At 45.7% G+C, this 25612-nt stretch overlaps 3 protein-coding genes across 12 annotated transcripts in view; all 3 read left to right on the forward strand.

Annotated features, from left to right (window-relative positions):
* Positions 1 to 8941, forward strand: part of LTAP1 (lipid transport auxiliary protein 1) — a 9714-nt gene extending 773 nt beyond the window's left edge. Inside the window, exons 1-7 of one of the 3 annotated variants that reach the window (XM_024748285.1) lie at positions 156 to 521; positions 913 to 1014; positions 4569 to 4686; positions 4886 to 4939; positions 5594 to 5760; positions 5848 to 5906; positions 7980 to 8941. In XM_024748285.1, the coding sequence (XP_024604053.1) occupies positions 456 to 521; positions 913 to 1014; positions 4569 to 4686; positions 4886 to 4939; positions 5594 to 5760; positions 5848 to 5906; positions 7980 to 8175 (762 nt within the window). In that variant the 5' untranslated portion in view covers positions 156 to 455 and the 3' untranslated portion in view covers positions 8176 to 8941. Of the gene's footprint in view, positions 1 to 155; positions 522 to 912; positions 1015 to 4568; positions 4687 to 4885; positions 4940 to 5593; positions 5761 to 5847; positions 5907 to 7979 lie in introns of those variants that run through there. The other 2 variants (XM_024748287.1, XM_024748286.1) reach the window with 2 other exon arrangements.
* A 726-nt stretch (positions 8942 to 9667) lies between these two features.
* On the forward strand, positions 9668 to 12813 carry CFAP141 (cilia and flagella associated protein 141). The gene is made up of 3 exons (XM_024748092.1): positions 9668 to 9678; positions 11667 to 11874; positions 12427 to 12813. Exons 1-3 carry the CDS (start codon positions 9668 to 9670, stop codon positions 12526 to 12528), a joined length of 321 nt encoding a protein of 106 aa, XP_024603860.1. The 3' UTR covers positions 12529 to 12813.
* Positions 12814 to 18239: 5426 nt separating this feature from the next.
* Positions 18240 to 25612, forward strand: part of TPM3 (tropomyosin 3) — a 27288-nt gene continuing 19915 nt past the window's right edge. For 4 of the 8 annotated variants that reach the window (XM_024748186.1, XM_024748190.1, XM_024748189.1 and 1 more), the window contains exons 1-2: positions 18319 to 18434; positions 19050 to 19175. In XM_024748186.1, coding sequence (XP_024603954.1) covers positions 18321 to 18434; positions 19050 to 19175 — 240 coding nt within the window. In that variant the 5' untranslated portion in view covers positions 18319 to 18320. Of the gene's footprint in view, positions 18435 to 19049; positions 19176 to 24016; positions 24261 to 25612 lie in introns of those variants that run through there. The other 4 variants (XM_024748191.1, XM_024748192.1, XM_024748193.1 and 1 more) reach the window with 4 other exon arrangements.

A 25612-nucleotide genomic window follows, 5' to 3' on the forward strand; every position in this document is an offset into this window, starting at 1 on the left:
CTTCCCCCTCCCTCTTGCCTTCCTGCGTCCCCCAGCACGTGACGCGAAAAAGGACGCGCACGCAAGCGTGCGCGTGCCGCCTCGCCACGAGACACCTCATTCCGGCTCCGCGCGTCCGCCCCGCCTCCTCCGCGGCGGCCCCGCCTCCACCACGTGACGCGCGGATAGCCTCCGTTTCCTCTTACTGGCGTAGTTCCGCGTCTCCGCACTCGTCGGTCCCGGTTGTCATTGCGTGCCTGAGTCACGTGCTGGGGGGAAGCGGGAAGGCGTCGTTCTTCTTTCCTAACCCCCCCCCGTCCGCCATGTTTTCAGGCCCGGTCAGCCTTGGTCTTTCCCCGTAAGGAAATGGCCGGGGCGCTTCAGGGAACCCAGGCGCCGTTGCCTCGGCGCAGCCCGGGCTGACGAGGCAGGGCAGCGGGGTAAACCGGAGCGGTTCTGCGCGGGGTGGGGAGGCCATGGCGTCCGGCAGTAACTGGCTGTCCGGCGTGAATGTCGTGCTGGTGATGGCCTACGGGAGCCTGGTGAGGAGATTCCCCCACCCCATTTCCTGCTGTCGCCTCTGACCCAGTAGAGACCCTCCTCTTGAGCAGTTCCCGGTCCTCATTCTCCACCCACTCACCTGCGCTTTTTCTGGGCTTTGACTCCTATCCCAGGAGTACCTGGGAGCATAAGTCACCGACCGCCCCGCCCCTGGCCGAGAACCCTCCCCCTAAACCCTAGGATAAAGACCCCCAAGCCTCTACGCTACAGGCTTATCTATGTCCACGCCATCGCTGACGGCCTTGCTTTGTCCCAACTTATACCCCGAAGCATTCGTGAGAGGCCGAATTGAGGGATTTGAAATGAAGGCATGCCTTTTTTTTGTCTAACTTTTTAATTCAAGGTTATTTACTTCTCATATCTTTTGGACAGGTGTTTGTACTGCTATTTATTTTTGTGAAGAGGCAAATCATGCGCTTTGCAATGAAATCCCGAAGGGGACCTCATGTCCCTGTGGGACACAATGCCCCCAAGGTAGGTCCTTAAGTCATGAGATAGGCCCGGTTTTCCAGATCCATTAGGGCCCAGAATGAGATTTCCTTTGCCTTTAGAAATGACTTAATTCCCGTGTTTCCTTGTCCAGTTACCCATGTGTATATTAGTATATTGTATATTAGTATATTGAGCAATAAAGGTCATCTTGGGTCTTGGCTTACCTGCTCACTGCCGTGGCACAGCAAGTAGCTTATCCAGGGACTTCAGTTTCTGCATCTGCAGAATGAAGGACTTGGATGAAAATTCCCAACTCTTTATGGTATGATGTTTCCCAGTTCAATTTAAACTACCCAGTGTTTAATGTTTTGGGTTTTTGTTTTTTGTTTTTTTTTTTTGATTTAGGATGGGGTTAGAGTAGTTAGAATTAGCCCCAGATCAGTGAGAAGGGTTGCCATTGCAAAACTTTAGATTTATAAGGGCCCCATAAATCATCTAGGTCTATCATTCATGTTACCAACTGAAATCTAAGAAAAGGAAGCAGCTTACTGGAGGACATACAGGAATTGAATAACGAAGCAGTGTCTGTCTGTACTTTCTCCTTAGGTAATTGCTTTCCTTACCTTGGCTTTAAATATCTACTGTTGAAATTTTATTTCTATCCCATTCCTCCTTCCTGAGTTCCATCCTTGTGTATCCAATTGCCTACCTAACATTTCCAATTAGATGTCTGATAGGCATCTCAAACCTAACATGTCCTAATGCCCCACAGAACTCTTAATACCCCCAACTGCCACCCCCATCCTGCTTCTTCCGCCTTACACTTCTGGGTAAAGGTTGCCTGCTGTCCTTACCAACCTCCTTTTGTATGGCTCTTCCCTGATCACTGGGATCCAGCTACACTGGTTGAATTTCTTTATGTGTGCTGTCACTGTGGCCTAGAATGATCTACCTCTGGTTTTTACTTGGCTAGCTCATTTGATCTTTAGAACTTAACTCAAATACTATCTGCTACAAAGAGGAATGCTTATGACCCATTATAAAGTAGATCTTCTTTGTTTTCAGATAGCATTTTACTACAAATATTCTTTTATGTTTGTTTAATGCCTCTCTCTTCTCTAAGCTGTAAGAATGTATACACCATGCCAGTTATGTTCACTGCTGTAGAGCCAGGGCCTACACATAGTAATAATTCATTGTTGAGTGAAAAGCAGGTTAGTGGGAGGGCTAGAGCCCGGACACAATTCTGTCAACTCCTAGAGCAATGTCCTTTCATTAACTAGTACTGTAACCCTCCTCTCATTGTTCTTTGCTGATATATTTCATGGAAAGCCTCAAAGATGATGTTGTGGCCTGAAACCTCAACAGTGCTTCCACATTCTCCCAGTTCTCCAAATGCCAGCTGCCTCCCATAAGAAGGATATAGGGTTAGTTTCCAGTATGTCATGAGCCAATCAAACCTTTGACTATTTAGGACCCCCCAACCTCAGACTAGATGAGATCAAGATTCCTTTTGCTCTAAAAAGTTCTGGCGAAATTCTCATCCATTGCTGGTGGAAGTACAGACTAGTAAAAGTGCTTTGGAAAATATTGGGGTATTGTCTAGTAAGGTTGCAAATGTACCTAATCCATAGCCCAGCAATTCCACTCCTACCATAGAGAAATTAATTTTTGTTCATGTGTACCAGAAAACACGTACAAGAATACTCACAGCATTGTTTCTAATATATATATTTTTAAAGCTGTTACTCTAAATGTCCATTTGAGAATGGATATATAATAACGTAATAGTATTCTGGAATACTATAAGGAATGAAAATAAACTGAAGATAAGTATATGAACACAAGTGAATCTCCAAAATACTTTTGAATGGAAAAAGTAAATCAAACATGAATGAATCTCAAAAATATGCCAGGTGAAAAAGTGCCAGGAAGCCATTCACAAAAGAATACGTACTGTATGATTCCATTCCATTTGTATGGAATTCTAGAACAGGAGGAACTATATTGATAGAAAGCACATCAGTGTTCCCTGGGGCATGAAGCGGGAGGTTGCCTGCAAAGGGGGATGAAGAACGTTTTGGGGTGATGAAAGTGTTCTGTATCTTTTTTTTTTTTTTTAAATTATTTATTTATTTTTGGCTGCATTGGGTCTTCGTTGCGATGTGTGGGCTTCTCATTGCAGTGGCTTCTCTTGTTGCAAGCACGGGCTCTAGGCACGCGGGCTTCAGTAGTTGTGGCACGTGGGCTCAGTAGTTGCGGCTCGCAGGCTGTAAAGCACAGGCTCAGTAGTTGTGGTACACGGGCTCAGTTGCTCCATGGCATGTGGGATCTTCCCAGACCAGGGCTCGAACCCATGTCCCCTGCATTGGCAGGTGGATTCTCAACCACTGCGCCACCGGGGAAGTCCAGTGCTCTGTATCTTGATTGGGATAGTGGTTGAATGGATGTATTCATTTGTCAAAAATTGTCAGACTACACACTTAAAATGGATGTATTTTATTGCGTGTAAATTAAACCTCAGTAAAGTTTATTTAAAATTTTAAAAGATAGGTTGCAGAGCAATTCAAAAAGTATTTTTCCAAAAAATATATATATATTTTCCATTTGTATAAAGTTCAAAACCAGGCAAAGCTAAACATCTTCCTCAGGGTGATGTGATAAAACAGCAAAGAAAAATAAAACTTGAGAAGTTAAGGTTGGAGGTTGCATTCAATCAGGTGGACACACAAGGCTTCCAAGTCATTGGTCATATTCCAGTTCATAAATTGGATAGTGCATACAGGTGTGCATCTTAATGAATTTTGTAATTAAGGTGTGTATATATGTCAAATGTATTCTATGAATGACATATTTCACAATAGAAGTTCCTAAATGTCACAAGAAAATACTTGCTGGGACTCTGGCAACCCTCTTAAGTTAGATGAATATGAAACTGTTAACAGTGTTTGCTTCTGGGTAAGTGGGGGTGACACCTTTCGTATCTTTTTTAATTACCTACTTAAAAAATTAAATGTGCTCTAGAAGAAAGCCTCTAGAAATCCTGTGGTCCACCAGGTAGGCATAGTTGCCAAACTTCTAAACCACATACAGATCTTATAGGTTTTTAGAGTAGATTATGACCTCCAGTTGATGTCCATTTTTTCCCAGCTCAGGAAATTCTTTATGACACCTAACCAAGATTCTTCTAAATCCTGTCAAGGGAACTTCCCTGGTAGTCCAGTGGTTGAGACTGCACTTCCACTGCAGCGGGTGCGGGTTTGATCTCTGCTGGGGGAACTAAGATCCCGCGTGCCACTCAGCGCCCCCCAAAATTTCAGTTGAAAATCAGAAATAATGTTAATGGTGTAGAGCTTGAAGGAATTCTGGCAGGTTAAAAGATCTAGCTTAGAGATAGACAGTTTGGAGAGGTTCTTAGCGAACCCAACCCCATTCTTTATTAAATTCTTGAGTCTTACCTGGCAATTTCATTAGCCAAATGAGCATTTTCTCTGCTTCTGTGGTCTTAGTTGTTCACCTGTTCTGCCCCATTTCCAGACTGATGGGAAGCAAAGTACAGGCTAAGTGACTGTGTATTCTTTTCTCCACACGAACAGGACTTAAAAGAGGAGATTGATATCCGACTATCCAGGGTTCAGGATATCAAATATGAACCTCAGCTCCTTGCAGATGATGACGCAAGACTGCTACAGCTGGAAACCCAGGGAAATCAAAGTATGTGGCATACTTTTGGAGGATACTTCAGTGAGGGGTCTCACAAACTCAGAATTCCTTTGCTCTCAGAGTTATAAACATAGCTGCTGAGTGGGTCCTTGTTACTGGGTATATGTCAGATGTGGGAGGCTCTTTAAGCTTCCTGGAGTTTGAAGAATCTTTTGAGGGTTATACCTGAGACCAGTCTCTTTCTTAACAGATTGCTACAACTATCTATACAGGATGAAAGCTCTGGATGCCATCCGTGCCTCTGGTAAGGGCTGCTCAGCAGCCGTTCCGGATCCTGAAAGCTCACCCGGGGAAGAGAGGGAGGAACCCACTTTATGTGTTAGAATTTGTCCTTTCTGCACATCTCCTGCTGGTAGGAATTTCCTAGTTTTGAGAGTACTGGGTTACTATTTTGCCTAAGGAAAATGATGTATGTAAGTTATTTTTCTCCAAAGAATCTGGATTTGTTTTGTTCTTTCTAGACCTTTAGTTTCATGAACTAGATGGTGGTACTTTGCTTGTTTTCCCACAAAAGACAGGCAGCATCTGCTTTATTACCAAGCTACTTAGATGGTTCTTGAATTCTTTTCTATGACCATTGTCAGAAATGCTCTTGAATTTTTTTCATATGACCATTGTCAAAAATGCTCTATCTCTACCAAAACATAGTTAATATCTTAAACTATGTGTAAATAGGGTAAATAGGGAAATGACACTATTGTGTGTCATTAGTATAGTTTAACAGTTGTATTGCCACCACCGTATGACCACTCAGACATAGCTCTATATCTCTGGTCTTCTGAATTCTCTTAGAATTTCCCCCCAACTCACTCATTGGACCTATTTGTAAGTTTGGGAAATTAATTAGAAAGACTAAACAAATGGGAAAGGGGGTATCATTGTTCTATTATCTCCATAGAGATCCCATTTCATGCTGAAGGCCGGCATCCCCGTTCCTTAATGGGCAAGAATTTCCGCTCCTATCTGCTAGATCTTCGAAACACTAGTACTCCTTTCAAGGGTGTGCGCAAGGCCCTCATTGATACCCTGCTGGATGGCTATGAGACAGCCCGCTATGGGACAGGGGTAAGCCAGATGACCACTTTTTCCTTCAGGGAACTAAAGGGATGCCCCAGACTGAGAGATCCTCATTCTTCCTTCCTCTTTCTTCAGGTCTTTGGCCAGAGTGAGTACCTGCGCTATCAGGAGGCCCTGAGTGAGCTGGCCACAGTGTGAGTTTGGAGGGGAACATGTCAAAGGGAGCTGGTTAGAGAATACAGGTAGTGCTGGACTGTTCCCACAGTGAGATGACCTTCAGAAGCACTGTGAACAAAATCTATGATAACATAAGAGTTGTCAGGTCCTAGACTGTTAGAGCAGCTTCTTGCTCACATTGGAAAGCAGATGCTGCCCTACAAGCTAATAAGAGAAGTTTCTCCTACTATTGTGCATCTCTTTTTCTCTTGTTTTTGTTTTTTGTCCAACTCAGTAAAATGTCAGAATTGGTATAACCTATTACACCAATAAAGAGAATAAAATAAAGTTTTTCAGCACACAAAGATGCCTTCTCTTCAGGGCCCCAGTGTCATCCTTTTGTGCCTTGGTTCGATAAAAGAATTAAATGCCAACCATTTTTATTACCACTTAAAGTATTAGTAACCCTATCTGAAACCAAAGGTGTCACTAAAGAATCAGCTGCTGAGGGCTTGTGTTATAGAAGAGACATCATGATTTTTCTCTGGGAACTTTTTTTTTTTCCATTTATGTTATGGCCACGTCACAATTCCTCTTTTTTTTTTTTTAATGTTATGTATTTTATTTATTTATTTATTATCTTTTTTGGCTGTGTTGGGTCTTCATTGCGGTGCACGGGCTTCTCATTGCAGTGTCTTCTCTTGTTGCGGAGCACGGGCCCTAGAGCATGCGGGCTTCAGTAGTTGTGGCTCTCAGGCTCTGGACTGCAAGCTCAGTAGTTATGGCGCACTGGCTTAGTTGCTCCACGGCATGAGGGATCTTCTCAGACCAGGGATCAAGCTCGTGTCCTCTGCATTGGCAGGCGGATTCTCAATCACTGCACCACCAGGGAAGGCCCTCACTGGGAACATTTTAAATACGTACTAACAAACCTTCATTATGTTGTTTATGCATACGTGTAACTGAAAGAGTAAAGAGGGAAAGCCAGCCTAGAATAAAAAGTTAGTTACCAGCCATGAAAAGAGTACATCTGTTTTCTGCTGTGTTGATTATGGCTCTTTCTCAGAAGATAAGGGGTATGTCTGTCCTGTCTTCTCTCTGTTCTTAAAAATAGACTACCTTGTTCTAAAGACAAAAGGTTCTAGTAAAAACTACTTAGAAAACTAATAAAAATGAACATGTGGAAAGGATGGAAAGGAGCATTTGGTCTAGAAGTCAGGCAGGAGGCCTGTTCAAAATTCAGTTTCTTTGAAAGACAAATAGTGTATGATTCCACTTACGTGAGGTATCTGGAGTAATCATATTCATAGAGACAGAAAGTAGAGTGGTGGTTGCCAGGGGCTGGAGGAAAGGGGGAATAGGGAGTTGTTTAATAGACAGAGAGTTTGTTTTACAAGATGAAAAGAATTCTGGAGGTTGGTTGCACAACAATGTGAATGTACTTAACACTGCTGAACTGTAAACATTTAAAAATGGTTAAGATGGTAAATTTTATGTGTATTTTACCACAATTCAAAAAAAATTTAGTTTCTTTGATCTCTAGTTTCTAGAAAGTTTCAATGAGTATATTGAAGAGTAAAGGCTCTGAAATCTGACAAACTTAGGTTTGAATCCCAGCTCTCTGTCTCTTACTAGCTTTGTGACCTCAGGCAACTTACTGGATGGACCCTCAGTTTCCTAACCTGCAAAAGGGGATGATACCGCCCTATAGGAATAGTGGGATGTTAGTAAATTACATGTTGGTAAAGCACCAGGTTTAATGTCCTAATAAGTGCTCAGCAGTTAACTTCAATATTATTTTGTTATTCAGTTGTTTCAAGGCACTGGGAGTATATTAATGGCATGCACACATTAGGTGGATCAGCAGAATTAAAAGTTTTCTTTAAGCACAGTGAAATGAAGAAGAGGTTGAGTCAGAGGCAGGGACTCAGTGGGAAAATTGGTTTCTCTGCTATTTCTAGGCTACCAGATGAGATTTTAGTAACTAGTTTATAAGGTAGGACAGAGACCATTTGTGGCTACAGCTGCATTTATAGGATGGATAAGCCTTGAATTGTTTTCTTCCATTAGTCCTCATTCTGTCCGTGACCTGCCCTCTTTGTTTTCTTCAGGGTCAAAGCCCGAAGTGGGAGCTCTCAGCGACAACATCAGTCAGCAGCCAAAGACCTAACCCAGTCTCCTGAAGTCTCCCCAACAACCATCCAGGTGACATACCTCCCCTCCAGTCAGAAGAGTAAACGTGCCAAGCACTTCCTCGAATTGAAGAGCTTTAAGGACAACTATAACACACTGGAGAGTACTCTGTGATGGAGCTGAAGAACTCTCACTGTTGATGAAGCCAGACAGACTGCAGTGTGCTTGCCAGGCAGCCCTCAGGTCAATCTGGCTCAGCAGCCCGGACTGGATCAGCTGAAGCTCTGGTTAAGTTCAGAGCTCTTAGAGTTCATGCCTAGAGGTCATTTTCCCACCCTCTCTTACGGCCAGTTTCAGAACATCAGTTAAGACTTTATTTTCCCTTGGTAGCACTTTTCTCTGGAGTTGAATTCAGATGTTTTTCTTAATATTTCTGTTAAAGCTTCCTTAAAAATCCTCACTTGGTTTTAATCATGGTTCATCTGTCCTTTTCCAGACTATAAATAATCCCAAGGGTGAGAGTTGCGATGATGAGACTTGGTGTCTTGTCTTCTGTATCTGTCCCTTCGAACACAGTTGAATGGGAACCATTTGGGTTTGAGACATCTAAGAGTTCATTGGTGGGAAAGGTATACAGGAACTGGTGGGGAGATTGGGTGAGGCCATGAGTGGTATGTGGAACAGCTTACCCTGGTGCTCCACTTAAACCAGGATGTGTTGAAACATTAACACAACTTCCCTGGCGTGCGAGGATCTGCCTTCTACTTTCATTCCCTACTGTCATGAATAAAGTGAAAAGGGAATGTTTTGACACCTGACATAATCCCATCCCTCCTCATGTGTGGGGTAGTGTGAAGGAATGGTCAGACCAATATATTGGTCTGACTTTATATAAACTATTTAATAAAATGAACAATTAAAGAATAAAGCATATGATTCATTCCTTTATAGTTGTCTTTTAATAAAACAGGCATGTGATATGCTCTCTGGACCTAGAACCATACAGATACTCCTTGGGACCACAAAAGAAGAAATCCTGAAATGTGACTGGTCCTTGCTCATAGAATTGCCTGTGTCACTAATAGAAGGCTGGAGAACCAGGATTCCCTTCAGGTCTCCAGGGCAACAGGCCAGGTGACCAATCAACTCCTAGGCCTAGGCTCATTGTTGGAGGTGTAAGTGTTGCTATGACTACTGAAACCTTGGTGACTGAAAACAAAGAAGAGCCTGTTCAGTCTCCTAAGACTACATCAAGCAAGTTTGTAGACATGTCTGTGGAAAAGATGGTAAAAGTAGAAGTATGCAGAGTTGGAAAAGGGGCTGGTTTGGATGCGTTTCCCTGGATGAGGTTTCCAGATCAATTTACCAGAAATGGACAGATGTAACAGAAGGGTAGTAGCAGGAGTGGGAGATGATGTCTGGCACATAGTAGGTGTTCAGATATTTGTTGCATACTAACCACTGCATGTTACCTTTGATCCATTCTGAAAGGAGTAGGACTTTCTCCCCACCTACCCTAGGAAATTGGCTACTCCCTGTCTCTAAAGGGAAAGGTCTATGTGTCTCCCACTATGATAGGGTACTGAGTGAGGTACTGGAGATCAAGGCAGATCAACAGAACTCCCTTTTCTTGCAGAGTTTTCAAAGGGCCCTGGGACTTAAGAAGATGGTGGACAGGTAATCTCTGCTTCTATCCCTTCCCTTAGCCTTCAGATTGACCTTTTCACCCTCCTGTCCTGAAGCCACTTCTGAGATCTGCTCCATCTTGTTAGGGGCTCCTCAAGAATGCAAACAGGTATGGGAGGGGCAAGAAACAGTCCTTGTTCTCACAAGCAGAGATCAGCCTCCTAGTGCCCACTCGGTTAGGCTACGTAGGCAATGGTTATTGTCCCTTGCTTCCCATTCTCTGAAGGAAAATTGGAGCAAGTTTTTGTTGTTTTCTTTTTTTACTTTTTAAGGAAAATTCAAGTATTTGTTGCCCAGCATCGCACTAACCATGTGGTAGGTATGCAGTAGGTATTTATTGAGTGAATGAATGAGAAAACTCAAAAGATTAGGCTGTATATCTCCATCACCTGGGGAGCTCTTTTCTTTGTTGTTGTTTTTTTTGCGGTATGCGGGCCTCTCACTGTTGTGGCCTCTCACGCAGGCTCAGCAGCCATGGCTCACGGGCCCAGCCGCTCCGCGGCATGTGGGATCTTCCCGGACCGGGGCACGAACCCGTGTGGAGGCGGACTCTCAACCAGTGCGCCACCAGGGAAGCCCAGGGGAGCTTTTTTAAAAAACACACGTCTTAACCCAGAAGATTCTAAGATGGTCTGGGATTAGATAGGATAAGCCTGTTTTTTAAGGTTTCATAGGTTATATCCAGAGGTAGCAAGGATGTGAGGTAACAAGAATGCATATAGTTTTAGTGGGAATCAAGATTGATGCAGCCTTTTTTCTTTTAATTTTGTTTGTTTATTTTGGGCTGCGTTGGGTCTTCTTTGCTGCGCGCAGGCTTTCTCTAGTTACAGTGAGCGGGGATACTCTTCATTGCAATGCATGGGCTTCTCGTTGTGGTGGCTTCTCTTGTTGTGGTGCACGGGCCCTAGGCGCACAGGCTTCAGTAGCTGCGGCATACAGGCTCGGTACTTGTGGCTCGCGGGCTCTAGAGCACAGGCCCAGTAGTTGCGGTGCACCAGCTTAGTTGCTCCACGGCATGTAGGATCTTCCCGGACCAGGGCTACGAACCCGTGTCCCCTGCATTGGCAGGCAGATTCTTAACCACTGTGCCACCAGGGAAGTCCCTGATGCAGCCTTTTTTATGAAGCCTTTTTTATGAAATCTATCAAAATTTTAAATTCACATGTCCTTTGAACTGGCAACTCTACTTCTAGGAATTTACTTTGCACACATATACCTGCAAAAGCACTAGAATGTACATACATGAGTATTCATGACAGCATTGTTTATAAAAATAAAAAAGCTAGAAACAACGTGTAGCTGGTTAAATTATGATACAAAAATACTAGACAGCCTTTAAACAGAACAAAGTAAATCTCTTTGTGCTGATACGGAAAGCCCAAATTGTTAAGTAATACTGCTTATGTAAACATATGATTTCATGTTAAAAAAAATTAAAAGATAACACTTGCTGATATAGAGAAGTTTTCTGTAAGGATACACAGGAAACATAACCTTGTTGAGAAGGACTGGGGCAGAAGAATGAAGCTTTCACTTTTCGTTTAATATCTATTTCTGTATCAATTTAATTTTTCAGCCATCTGTAAAAAATACTTGATTTTTAAAAAAAATGTCAACAGGATTATCTGAACAGAGGATGTGTGTGTGTGTGTGTGTGTGTGTGTGTGTGAGACACACATATATTCCTCTTATATATTAGAAAACCTTAATTCAGACCTAGCCAGGACTGAGTATCACTGGTATGATGGATGGAATTAATCCTTAGATTGGATTTGATACCCAGGTCTGCCATTAAGTGACCTTGGGCAACTCACCTGAACTTTAAAGTTTCCTTGTCTGTATAATGCAAAAATTAATATCTGTGACACATGGTTATTATGATGATTGAGTGACATAATATACTAGGTTCTAAGTCAGTTCTAGTTATCCTTTCAAGGAGTTTGCAGTCTTCTCACAATGGCACAGAAGTTCCGGTGAAGAAGCAGCCTCACTGATGGCGTTTTTGTCTCCACTCCTGACTTTAACCCATTCAACCCCTACCTTTCTGCCTGGGACAGGTGGCGTAATTCACACACTCACTGTCTGTGGCAGATGACATTAAGCCAGAGGAGAAACCCATATGCCATCCTAAGGATGCAGGACACTATGGTGCAGGAGTTGGCACTGGCCAGCAAGCAATTACTGATGGTGAGTTCTAGCAAGGGTGACCTGAAGTTTCAGCCCCTACTGCCCTGTGCCTTTGCCCACTGGGATTCCCAAGCTCTTAGTCTCTGCCGTTATACCAGAGCAGCAACTCTTTAACTGTAAAACCAAAGCTCCTTTTCATTGATTCTTTGCATCCAGTTGCAGAGTCCCAAACTGCAGTCTAGTCTTTGCTCCTCTCGCCTTGGTAAGACTGCTTCTTAGTGCCTAATACCTGCCTCTTGGAACCTCTCTCTCCCTGGAGTCCCCAATTGCTGTCATGTCACCATCTTTGTATCCAAGGTGCCTAGAAAAGTTTCTGGTTCATGGTAAGTTTTCAGCAAATATTTGCTGAACATTGGAGCTTCACCCATGGGGAAAAAAAATGGGTAGGCTTCCCCTCCAATGGTTCAGCCTCTATGCTACTGCCTAGCTTATGTCACAGCTAAGTCCAGATCCAAGAGAACACAGGTGATGGGAAAGCAACCAGGGAGAAAGAATGAGAAAGGTGGGTAAACAGAGGGCAAACATGACACTCTATTCTCCCCTCCCCACCAGGTCCGTCAAGCTGCCCTGCACCAGCTGTTTGAAAAGGAGCATCGGCAGTACCAACAGGAACTAAATCAGATGGGCAAAGCTTTTTATGTGGAGAGACTCTAATGGCATTTGAAACATTGTCCTTCCATTCTCACCATACCTGCTAACCTAGATTTCTTGAGCCCCACCACCTTCAGCTTCCTTCCCAAAACTCATCTGGATCTAGTTATGTGCCCAGGACTCAAGACTGTGCTCCAACTCTCACCTCTGGTGCCCCTGTCAACCCCCTGGTGCTATAGGGGAAACAATCTATGAAGCAATGGTAAAAACAAGAGTGACGCCTTGTGGTCAGAATGACATATGCAGTGTTGATGTAAGTGGGGGGAGGGGAGGTGGATAGAGGCACAATGTGAGAAGCGAATCCTGATTTGGTTTAACAAATAAAGCTAGTTCTTAAAGGTTCAAACCTGGACTACTGGCTCATTCTTTCAGCCCTAAATCTTGATCTATTTCAAAAGTGCTTATTCACAGCTGCCATAATCTTAATAGAGCTTTCTGGATTTTGCTCACCACCTCTCTGATCTCACTTCCACTGATGTTTTCTGTATACTTGGACAAATAGCTCTGAATATGGCTATTAATCCACAGGTACTATGGTGCTTGATGTCAGTAGGCCTGGATTTTAGGTTCTGACTTGGCAGTTATTGTGAGACCTTGGACAAGTCTCTTTCATCTGGATTTCTGCCTGAATTCCCACCTTGGCAAAATAACAGGGTTCCAGACTCAAATGCCTTCAGGAGTCCAGCAGTTATAAGGGAATAAGGGATGGTGGGATTTATGGCGGACTGGAAAGAGCATGTGAAATCTAAATGCATTCAAAATTCTTAAAAGTACTGATTAATCATTTGCATCTATAGGCCATAGAGAACTTTACTTATAAAGGTCCGCTTTACATACAAATGACATCTCAAGCCAGAGAGACTCCCACTCTGCATCCAGTAACAGGTGCAGGAACACGCCATCACTCTCTGATGTAATTGCCATCATACGTACTTTTCCTTGTTCCCTCACCTTTCCATCTGCATGCTCATTGGTTACTCATCCTTTCCACACTGATGGTTTCCTGCCCTCAAACTCCATGTGGCTCTGTCTGCACTGCAAAACTCGCACCTTTTCTTTCCCCCCTCCCCCAAGTCTGCCTCTGTCCTTCAATATGCATTTTTCATCTTAGCTCAGAGCTTCTCCTTCCTCCTTTCCCTACACACCCCACTGACGAGGAGCACAGAGAAACAGCAAGGTATAAAGAGAAAAACACATGCTATGGAGTCAGGTGTGCGTTAAAAGTCTGACTTCACCTCTTAATTGTGTCACCATGTGTAAGTTACTTCTCTGAGCCTCAATTTTCTCTTCTGAAAATGGGGATAATACCCATCTCAGAGGAACATTATGAGGATTAAATAAGATTATGTAGAGAGCAAGCCCAGCGCTTGGCACGCAATAGGTATCCTCCCTCTTCCCTCTTAGGAAATTTCCCTGTGACCAAGCCCTTCACAGGTCCCCTACTGGCCCCCTGGCCAGCCCCCTTATGCAGCTCAAATGTCATTCTCCATCCCAGGCCTGTCTTTCTGTTCTATATATCCATTCATCCTCCAGTCCCCATCAGCCCTGCTTCCCAAGCCGTCTTATCTTTAGTCAATAACTACTCAAGTGTTGTGACACCAAACAAGACACGGAGCTCACAGGCTGGTCAGGGAGGCAGGCGTTGACCAAATCATGACAGGTATGATGAGAGTTTTATAGGAGAAAAACCACACACATGTCCTGGATTTGACCCTCAAACCTGGCTTAGTCTCCCATTCCTTCTGCCTGTTCCCCCGCCCTCTATTCCCTGCGGGTCCACCTTGCCTTCACTCCTTTTATCTTCCCTTGTATCTGTCTCCCAGCTGCCCCCCGCCTCTTATATATGACAGCATAGCCTGGCGTTAGGAGAATAGGCTTCCACATGTCAGAGCTGGGTTTGAATTCTGGCTGTCACTTACTGCCTGTGTGGCCTTGAGCACGTAACTAAATTTCTGGGTCACAGGGGCTTTTTTATATGTAAAATGGAGATAACGCCTACCTCACTGGATCACTGTGGAGATTAAGTAAAGCACTTAGCAGAGAAGTGGCATATAATATCCAATAAATGCTAAGTCATAATGATGTTTTCCTGCCCTGTGAGAGTCTTTCTCTTTTTATTTCCTCTCCATTACCTGGCTGCCCCCCCACCTCCCACCACACTCTCTCATCAACCCCTTTTATTCCTCTTTCCTCTGTTCATTTGGGCCCACAGAATGCCCAGCCCCCTCTGCCTTGATCCCTGACCTTGGCCTCTCTCCCCAGGGCTTGTCAGTGCCAGGCTGGCTCCAGTATTGGCAGTCTGGCCCCCTCCGGAGCCCATCTCCTCTGATCCTCTCTGCCTACTCTGTCCGCTCTCATCACATCAACTGAGTAGTTCACCCCATCATACCCACCCAGCCCCTTTTCCCTCTGTGGCTGGTGCCTTACCCAACTCCTCAGGCTCAGAAGGACTCAGTCTTGCTTGAAATGGCTACACAGAAGTTACTTCCAGGAGAGCTAGAAAGCTTTCATCAAAGGCAATCTGAGATTTCAGCCTGGATATGCCATCCTGTCAGTCTCCTCCTAAGAGAGCTACTCGTCCCCTACATCAATGTTTCCTGTCTCTGCCTCTGTTTCCCCAGTGCCCCAAACACTAAAGTCCTTTCAATTCCTGCTAGTCCCTTTCCCAGCCTCTCTCCCTCCAGCCTGTGGTTCTCCAGGACAATCAAGGTTCCCAGAGAAGGGAACTAGAACTTGGGGGAGGGGGTGTTAAGGATAAAAAGGAAGGTCAAGAAAGTAAAAATCACACACAGACTGAAACCCATAAGACAACACCACAGGTGCCTACCTTGGAGCTTGTATGCCCATTTGTTAGTCTTCGCCTGGAAGGCAAGAGCCACACAATAGGAATTGACTGGGGCTTGGGACAAGCTATTGATCTAGACCAAGGGCACTGTCGAGTTGGCATATGTGTTTGTGTGTGTGTGTGTTGAGGGGGTGTGGAGGTGTCCAGCCTAATGGGAACAAGGACACATGGAACAGGCCTGGGGGCTAAAGCAGAGCATCCTCCTCCCACCCCACACTTCCACCCAAGCCCCCCACCCCACCAGTGTAGCTATAACTCGGGCTCCTTTCTGCCACAGTAGAGAGAAGAATCTGCCTGCCACATGATATTCAACAGACCTGGTTCTCTTCAGAAGAAAAATCTCCCAGAAAAGCAGGCACCAGGCTGGATCCCTGTGAGGGAAGACCATGAGAGAAGCCAGCCCAGGAGCTTGCATTGTAAAAAGCCCCAGAAGAGGAGGAGAGTCCCAAGGACTGCAGGCTGTTTCCTGGCAGAGGGGGTTTCCTCCCTCCCTTTGATCTCCTAAAATCTTACTTCTAATTCCGCCAGGCGGGAGAGACCATATTTCTTCTCTGGAGCCCAGGCTGGAGCCTGCTAGTGAGACAGGTCACTCTTCTCTTCTGGACACCCAAGGGTGGCTTTAAGGAGGATGCCTGGAGGACATGGGGAGAAGGTGAGAAGGGACAAGATGGTGGGAAGAAGCAGCCAAGCCTTCTGGAAGTTTCTCATGGCTACTAATCTGTCATACTTAAGAGCAGGAGGGTTCCAGGAAGGTGTCTGCTGAAAGGCCGTCAGCAGCCTTGTGTGGGTGTTGGAAAGGGAAAGCAGGATGTGCAAGTCCTCACCCCCACTCTGGCAAAGCCTTGGGGCAACAGGAGGGGAGTTGAGAACAGGTGGCAAGGTTGATGAGGACCTGCTGACACTGCTGATCCTCTGGGCACTGGGGCCGTGACATGATAGGGAGAAGCTCCGTGTCAGAGCTTTGGGGAAGGATAGGTGCCCAGATGTGGAGCCCTGTCAGATATTCTTCCTGGTTTAGGCCAATGTGATCCAGCGAAGGCCAGGCACTAGTAGGAGAGGAGCCGGGACCGGCATGGCACGAAGAGAAGATGAATAAGAGCCGGCTGTCTTGGGAGGCAAAGAGCAAGGGTCAGTGCCCTTCCCCAAGGAGATGGCTCTCCATCTAGCCATGCTTGGTGCCTGGTGTCTCTGCTCTGTCCTTTCTTTGCAGTGGGGAGGAAGGCAGAGGACCATCAAAGCTCTCCTGCCAGCTTCTGTGTGATATGTTTGATATTGGGTTGTTTAATTAGGAACCAACTAAATGTCAAACATATTCTTACAGCAGTAGGCAATTTAGCATCATACTCTTTCCTACCTCAACCTCTGGGGCTCTGGGGCTCCTGTCTTTTTTACTGAATCTCTTCTCTCCAGGACCCCTTTGGAAGACCAGTCGCTGCAACCTATGTGGATTTCAGTCTTGAACTGGAGGGCTAGTGTGGGAACAGGAGAGTGCTGAAGTCTGAGTATCAAATCTTCCTATACCTTTCCCTTATACTAGAAGGGATATGGCTCTGATCTTTTCCTGTCCTTGTATTTTTCTCCTCCTTATTCAATCCCCCCACCTTATTATCCACTGCTTCCTGTCCCTGGGACTCTCTCATTCCGTTTCCTAAGGGCAACAGTAGGGGTCTTCGGTTTTTCTGCTTTCCTTCAAGAGTCAGCTGATGGTCTATCTGCGTATCTACCTCTATTGACTGGAAGCTCTCCTGAGTGGACTCCAGTTTTGCCCTCTACACTGGTGGGTGTTTCAGTCACCCCATTGTTGGGGCCTAGTATTAATACTACCCATCTATCCTTGACATAATGACTAATTAGAGCCATTTATATTCTTCCCTGTTAGCTCTGGTCACCTTGAACAGTGCCCACCTCTCCCTGGCATATTGTCAGATTGTATGGTGCCTCTGTCTGGGATTAACTGCCACCTGTCAGTAGCAAGCCTCCAAGTGGAATGAACATGGCCTGGAACTAAGCCAGGGGAAATACAGTGGGTAACGATGATGATTATCATGAGTGGGGAGAGTTAAGAAGGGAGCAGAGGGTGAGGAGAAGAGTAGAGCAACACAGACCTTGGTCTGTGTGGCTATAAAAGCTCTATTTAAAGATCACTATGGGGAAATGGAGAACATTATCCTATCTGGATTACTCTGACCGTCCCCCCCACTTTTCTCCCCTGGCCCCACCCGCTTGAAGCTCTGGGATGGCCTTCTAGATCCCAACCCTACCCTTTTACTCCATCCCTGTGGTTCTTAAGGGGGAGGAATGATGTCTCCCTGCCAATTAGAGACTCTCAAAATAGCACAGTAATTTGATCTGGGGATCTGGGGGAATTGTCAAAGATCATGAGTGGCCTCCCCTCTTCACTGTTGCTCAAGCTCCCTGAATACCAGGAATCAAAAGGTAAAACTCAACCAGTGGAATTTGATTAGCATCCAACACAGTCTGGGTGAGAGTAAGGGGGAAGCTGAAGGGCAACTAGGAGCCTCTGGGTGAAAACTACCATTCTAGAATTGCCAAAGTACCCTTCTCTATTTCAATGTCCTCCCCTTCCCCCTCCCTTCTCTTTTAAAATACCCATAGAGCTGCCCAGAGTGAGTGGAAAGTTTCAGGGTCAGGGAGAACCTTTCCCCTCCCCCCCACTTTCCATTGTCTAAAATCAGCCTCAGCTGTTCCCTAATTTTTCTTTGCTGGTGATGTCTGTCCATCAAAGTGTCTCACCCTGTGTTCCCCTGAGAACAATGATGGGGCGGAGGGAGCTGGAAAGACCATATTAGGAACAAGAGGTGGAGCCATGGGCAGAAATAAAGGCTCAAGTCTGGGGAACTAGTCACTCAGCCAGCAGCCCCTTCTTTCTTACCCTAGTCTCCAGTCCTCCAGTGTTCACAGGTGAGCTCCCCAACAGCCACTGGTCACGATGGAGGCCATCAAGAAAAAGATGCAGATGCTGAAGTTGGACAAGGAGAATGCTCTGGATCGGGCAGAGCAAGCTGAAGCTGAGCAGAAGCAGGCAGAAGAAAGAAGTAAACAGGTAGGCCTTGGCCTTGGTCTCTCTCACCTGCTGGTGAACAAGACTTGTGAGATGGAAGAGAGTTTTCATGGGAAAGGCAGTGACCACTGGTGCCAGCTCATCCTTTGGGTGGGAGGGACTCCTCTTCTTCCCCAGCCTCACTGGATAGGCAGAGGACATCTAGGGTATTTACCTCAGACTGCCTGTGTGACCTTGGGAAAATCGGTGGCCCCTTCTGAGCCACAGTGTGTCTGCTGGATTTAAGTGGGAGTGGATCATGTTTTGGAAAAAACCCTGATTTCTAGAGGAAAAAGTGGGAGCTTGGCATGTAGCATCTCTTTTCCCTTAAATGGAGTCATGGACATCTACATCCTAAGATATTTACCATCCCAGTGTCTTAATGAAAACCTAGCATGGCTTGGTCATCTTAGGGTCAGAGATTACAAGGTCACAGGCGAAGGGCATAGCATAATTCCTGGGGCAGTTGGCTGAAACTGACTAGGGAGAAAGTGTGTCACTCTGAGGATGATAACATAGAGGCTGAGCTCAGAGGTCTGTCAGGGCTCAAGAGACTAGGGTCTGAGACTGCACTGTTGTGTATATATGTCTTGTGTGTGATTCTTGGGGCTTCTATAGCTGGAAGATGAGCTGGCAGCCATGCAGAAGAAGCTGAAAGGGACAGAGGATGAGCTGGACAAGTATTCTGAAGCTTTGAAGGATGCCCAGGAGAAGCTGGAGCTGGCAGAGAAGAAAGCAGCTGATGTGAGTATACAGAAATGGGGGGACGGGTCTAATCTACACACATAGATCTTCATGTTAATAACTAAACACTTGGACATACACATACTTGTGGATTCAGAGAACATAGGCATAGATACCCACATACATTTTTGCCACATGGTGGCATACCCTTGTAATGGCATATACTTTCTTTCTTAAAGACATGTAGAAGTCTCACCTTCTTACCCCCAATCCAGGAATTGAATTATCTTTCCCCGGACCTAGACAAAGGGAGGAGACTCCAAGTCCAGACTGCTATCACTTTTCCCACCTCCTCCCCCATGCCACATTCTTAGCTTTTGTGTCCAAGGATTGGCACGTAGATATGTGTATTAATAGGGAAACTCTCATCTCTCAACTGCCCAGCAAAGCCAGCTCAGATTTCATAGTGGGACAAAGGAGGTCACACTGACCCTGGCCCTATATGGGTTTATTTATCTTGGCCAATGTGGGCATTTACCCTTATGTCACAGAGATGCCATAGAAAACATTGCTTATAGGGCAGCAGAGAGAATCTTAGAATGATATACTATAATAGAAATAAGGACTCAGGGGGTAAAGTTGTCACCACCAGACCTTATTCTGTGACATTGACTAAATTACTCAGCTTCTCTAGGGCTGAATTTTCCCACTTGAAAATGAAACAAATTCTCTTTTCCACTTCATGTTATCTCATAATCACCCACTTTCCTTCATCTTCAGTCCTGAAGTTAACCACAAAGATAAATGAGAGACTACACAAAAAGATTTTTGGAAGAAAAGTAACATAGGAATCTTAACAGCAACAAAAGAATGTCCCAGTATTGATGGAAATACAGTCAATTCTCAGCACTGGGTTAATAGGAAAATAGGAACATGTGTTTTTTAAAATTCCATTTGGTTTCGGAAAACAGCTAGAGACAGAGTAGGCCGTTCAGAAATGTTTTCGGATCCTCACATTCAAACGCTTTGCTATTAAGTTTCTGATCTCCTCTTTGGCTTTCTGCCACTTTCAGGGGCCTGGGGAAGTGGTGAGGGTTGTTGAATATATCATGCCAGAGGTCAGAGACACAAAGCATATCATATGCATTATACATGTTCATAGTTTCCAAAAGTTTAGGCCACTGCAAACTATTAATTAATTCTCCCTTCTTGCAAAACTGTGAACAACACAGGTTAATCCCAGGACTTTGGGCAAATGCTTGATGGCCTACTGGAGTTGCCTAACCTAGGTTCTATGTATAGATGGATAGATTTCTCTGGTTCTAATAAACGGGCATGGGAGTAAGTTTTCACAAACTGACACAATGTCAGGTTGATAACAATTTTGTGAGAGGTTGAGTAACAACTCTCTGAGAAAGTCCTTAGGCTGAAACAGCTAGTATGTGGGCTTGAGGAGGTGTTTCCAGGAACAATGAAAAGAGCCAACAGGTCTAACCTGAGATCTTGGGGGCGAAAGAAAGACATAGAGGCTCTAAACAATATGCCCATATCATTGGGAAGATAAAGGAATTTGCTGGGGATGAATTCTATCTGTCCTTACACATACACACACACGTCAGCCCCCACCTAGACAGGGTCTACTCAGTACATTCATTTGAAAGAAACTTCTCATATTTATATAGGAATCCACCAAAAACTTTTAAATACGTAAAGTATGAGTAAAAAAACTCATTCAACTTCTGTCCCCCTTGTTAGCTTTCCCAACAGTCATTAAGAACCCTCAGAGATACGTAGGAGAACAAGAAATAGGAGGGGAAGGTTGTAGGCAAGAGGCAAACATCTGTTAGTCCTGGGTTAAGATGGAAACAGGAAGAAAGTTTTTTTTTTTTTAATTTTTTTTATTTTTGGCTGTGTTGGGTCTTTGTTGCTGTGCGGGGGCTTTTCCCTAGTTGCAGAAAGCAGGGGCTACTCTTCATTGTGGTACGCGGGCCTCTCATTGAGTGGCTTCTCTTGTTGCAGAGCATGGGCTCTAGGCGCAGGCTTCAGTTGTTATGGCTCGTGGGCTCTAGAGCCCAGGCTCAGTAGTTGTGGTGCACGGGCTTAGTTGCTCCATAGCATGTGGAATCTTCCCGGACCAGGGCTCGAACCCATGTCCCCTGCATTGGCAGGCGGACTCTTAACCACTGCGCCACCAGGGAAGCCCCAGGAAGAAAGGTTTCTTTTCTCAAAGGTGGGGTCAGCAAACTACCACCTGTGGAGTAAATCCTGCCACAGCCTGCTTTTGTACAAAGTTTTATTGGAACATTGCATGCCCATTCATTTACATATCGCCTACAGGCTTTCTCCCTACAAAGGAGTGGTAGCCACACCCTATGGCCCACAAAATCAGAAATATTTACTGTCTGGCCCTTTACAGAAAAAGTTTGCTGACTCCTGCCTCAACGGATCAAAGAGGGAAAGTGAGGTGTTTATGGGAATTGGGAAAAGTGCTGAATAAGGAGGAGGCAACAGGTTAAAAGTAGGAAGCAAGGGTCAGAGTCAGCAGCAACATAATGTATGCATCTTTGAGGGGAGGGTGCTCTGTCTAATACGAAGGGAGTTCACAACTCAGCTTTTGCCCTTGAGATTAATAAACAAGTAAACAGCATATTACTTTGATGTAGATATAAGGGAAAGAGAAGGAGGAGGGAGTCAATAACTGCATGTTTACACAGTGAGTTCTGGTTATCTGAGAAGCCTTTTTGGAAAGTGTAGGATTTGCCAGGACTCCTTGAACAAAGAAAGGGTGAGGGTGTGGCAAGATCAGACTAAACTTATTTCCTCCCTGAGTTCATCCAAGGTCCTATTTGTTTGTTTTTTAATTGTGGAAAATATATACATAACATAAAATTGCTATTTTAACCATTTTTAAGTGTACAAGTCAGTGGCAGTAAGAACATTCACACTGTAGTGCAACCATGTCTAGGGTTCCTTTAATCTGAGATGAAATGAGAAGCTATTGAAGGTAAAATAAGGGGAAAGAAGAGTGCGATAGTTTGGACATGAGAGTCATACCACCCTTTTTTAAGGACAGGAGGTGAAAGGGATGGGGAGAAGAGGGACAGGACAGACATACACACCTGTTGATATACTGTTGTATTGTTGGTTACCAGGAAGGCAGTAGCACTGGGCCCCTTGCTGCCCATCCATCATGCTTTTAAAGGTCATTAGGAGTCAATCCACCTGTTTCCCGGGATCAAGAGAAGATTATCTGTTCAAATCTACCAGCCTCAGGAATGCAGTGGTGCTCTCACCACTCCTTTGGTTTGTTTAAGATGAGGTCTTCTGATTCTTCAGTAGGGCAAAGGGCGGGGACGCGCTGTGTGTGTGTGTGTGTGTGTGTGTGTGTGTGTGTGTGCGCGCGCGCAATACTGCCCCCTGCTGATCAGCACCCAGATGACAGAGTCTCATTTTTGTTTCCATAGTCTCTCTCATCAGGTTTCTCCAAAGAGAGTTGTAAAAATTCTTAGGCCATCAGGGCAGTTTACTGAGGCTTCAAACCCTGCTTTTTCTTTCCAATTCCTGGGGTGGGGGTGGGGTAATCAGAGTGTACAGGTAACTCTATCAAGCAAATTACTTATTGTTTGCATTGTTTCTGTTTCCTCTGAATAGTCTTAATGCTCAGTATTTCTAAATGGAGATAGTTGAAGACACACCCTCTGGTGGGAGTATCTTCAGAACCAGGCATTGAGTGCAGCACCTGACTTACCTATCAATCTTTTTGGGGATTAGGATTCTTAATTTAAAATCCTCTTCTACACCCTCATTCTCCAGAGGAAAAGAGAGCTGCATCACAGGAGAGACTTATTACTATTACTTACTGAGAAGGTGGCAGGAACACAAAGAAATAAGAGGGAACAGTAAAATCTCCAAGGCCCTTTACTACTGTGCTCCTAAAGATTCTGCATAGCAATGTCTGTAGGGGCAGTTTCTAACTCATAAATAGCTCCTTGGGGTACCTGGAAGCAGAGTGGTGGGAAATTGGTGAGTTATAACAGAGAATGGAGGCTGAGTTCCACATTACTATAGTTTTTCAGGTGCTCATATCATGCTGTTGCACAAAGGATCTGGTAACAGTAGTCTGTAATAGAGGATTCCTTCTGACAAAATGGAGGCATAAGATATCTTCCAATTCCTACAAAAGGAATTGTAAGCGATGATTAATTACCAAGTCCTGAATCATTCAAAGTTTGGAGAGGCTGGCAAATCACTGGTGCATATTGACTCTCAAAAGTAACAGGGGAAAAGACCAGTACTCTAAATAGAACACTTATGTTCATAACTGATGCCAAATAGATTGAGAACTTTGTCAACCTGCCCATCTCTTCATCCCCCATTAATTTCTTTCATTGATTTTCAGGAGATGGGAGAGAACCTACCTGAGCAGACTTTAAAAGGAGGCTGGAGGTCATCGTCTTTTGAAGATGAGACCCAGAAAGTCTAGGCTTTTCTTAGTACCTGGGTTTGGAGCATTTGTGGGGTGCGTGGAAGTAGAGGCTTGTAGGGTGTTTATGTTGTGGAGAGGACACAGGGTGCCCTAGCGGGTAGGTGGTGGCGGATCAGCACTGAGGGAGTGAGGGGTCAACGGCGGGTGTAAAGGCCGCACAGGCCAACCATTGGGCAGCTTGCCCAGCGACTGGAGAGGCTTAACCACGACGCGCCTTCCGGTTACCATGGTAGCCTTCCCTCTTCCCAACCCCGCCCCCCTTTGCTGGCCCGAGGGAAAGGCTGGGAGCGGTCGCCTAGGGCTACAGCGAGGTCCCGCCCCTCGCTCCCAGCCGCGGGTCTCCCTCCAGTGGACGGCCTTCCCGCCTGCCTGCGGTGGGAGGGCGCGGCAGTGGTGGCGTCACATCCGGGCGGGTGGGTGAGTTCCGGTATTTCAGGGCGGAGCAGGCGGAAGTAGGGTGAGAAGTGGCTGCAACGCCGAGCGGAGGAGGCAGGAACCCGAAGGCAAGCAGGGGCTGGGTGGGGACCATGGCCGGGATCACCACCATCGAGGCGGTGAAGCGCAAGATCCAGGTTCTGCAGCAGCAGGCCGATGATGCAGAGGAGAGGGCCGAGCGCCTCCAGCGGGAAGTGGAGGGAGAAAGGCGGGCCCGGGAACAGGTACGGAGAGGGCGAGGCGCGTGAGGGAGGAGCAGGCTCTGGAGAAGATGGGAGAGAAGTGGGTTCCATTTTTGCGGTGGAGCACGGTCCTTAGGGGGCCAGCATACTCGAAGATGAAGTTGGAGCTCGGAGGATGGGTGGGGCTTAGCTTCATTTGGACCTCGAGCGGGTGAGGGGGAACTAGGTGCTCGAGCGAGCAGGCTTGACCTTTGAAGGAATTGAGCTTCACCGGGACTGGCGGGTGGTTTTCTTCCTCCTCCTCCTCTTTCTCCCTGCTCATTCATTCAGTCCCTCCGAGTCGGGCGCGGTCAGGGGAGGGGCTCAGCGGCCTCTCCCTCCCCCACTTCCCCGTGGCGGGGGGCGGGGATTGTGCTCTCGTTTAAGGTTTCTGGCTCTAGGGGTGAGAGTAGGTGGATTCCTCTCTGGTTTGGGTGGGGGCAGAGCCGAACTTACTGTGAAAGGGTGGGGAGTGGAGGGGTGGGAACCGCCGGAAAGCCCCCGGCGTGGCCTGCTGGCAGCTTTTCCGCTCCCTCCTCCTGCTCAGGAAATGAGGCAGCAGTCGGCTGAGAGGAAGCGCGGTGCCCTCCCTGGAGGAGGTTGAGGCCACAGCACCGCCTCCCATCCTCCGTCCTGGGGCCCTTTCCTCTTAGGGGGAGCCCTTGCAACTGCTAAACCCACTCTCTCTGTCGTAGTGAAGCAGGAGGGGAGGAGACGGTACTTCATTCTCTCTGTTAGTGCAAATGTAGGAACCAGCAGAACTTGCTATGGTGACCTGGAAGGCAGGAACTTCTGCCAGATTCAGGCGTTTATTGCTGAAGTGTGAAGAGTGCAAGTTGAACCGGTTAAGAACACTTCTTCCAAGCAGAGCTGATAAGCGAGTGTATGTGGTAGAGAATCTGATGGAGTGCTGATTTCTGTCAAGGTTTCTGGTTGACCTAGGCAGTATGGTTGATGGAGACAAAATAATGAGTTCCGAAGTGATGTTACTCTGCTACTTTCCCAATTACCCATTACCATGTCTTTTTTTTAATTTAAGTTCAATAAATATTTGTTCAGCTGAAGGTTGGCACTTAAAATGTTAATGGATTGAGTGGTGATTCTTGAAACTGCTTTCTGTTTAGAAGTGGTGGACTAGTTTTAGTAAGCCATAAGATTTTCCAAGGTCTAGGGTGCAGTCCATTGGGTGGAGCTGATCTCCTGAGTTGAGGCTTTGGTTTTGGAGGATCTTGAGGCTGGAAAGTAACTGTTGCTAAAATTTGAAGACCTAGTGAAAGAACTCTTGTGGTTTATTGGTATTCCTTGTTGTTCTTTCCCTTGGTAAGTCCCCCCCCCCCCTTTCTGGCTGCTCCTTC

This window comes from Neophocaena asiaeorientalis, unplaced genomic scaffold (genome assembly GCF_003031525.2).
Source record: "Neophocaena asiaeorientalis asiaeorientalis breed wild unplaced genomic scaffold, Neophocaena_asiaeorientalis_V1.1 scaffold76, whole genome shotgun sequence".
In the NCBI taxonomy this organism is placed as follows: domain Eukaryota; kingdom Metazoa; phylum Chordata; class Mammalia; order Artiodactyla; family Phocoenidae; genus Neophocaena; species Neophocaena asiaeorientalis.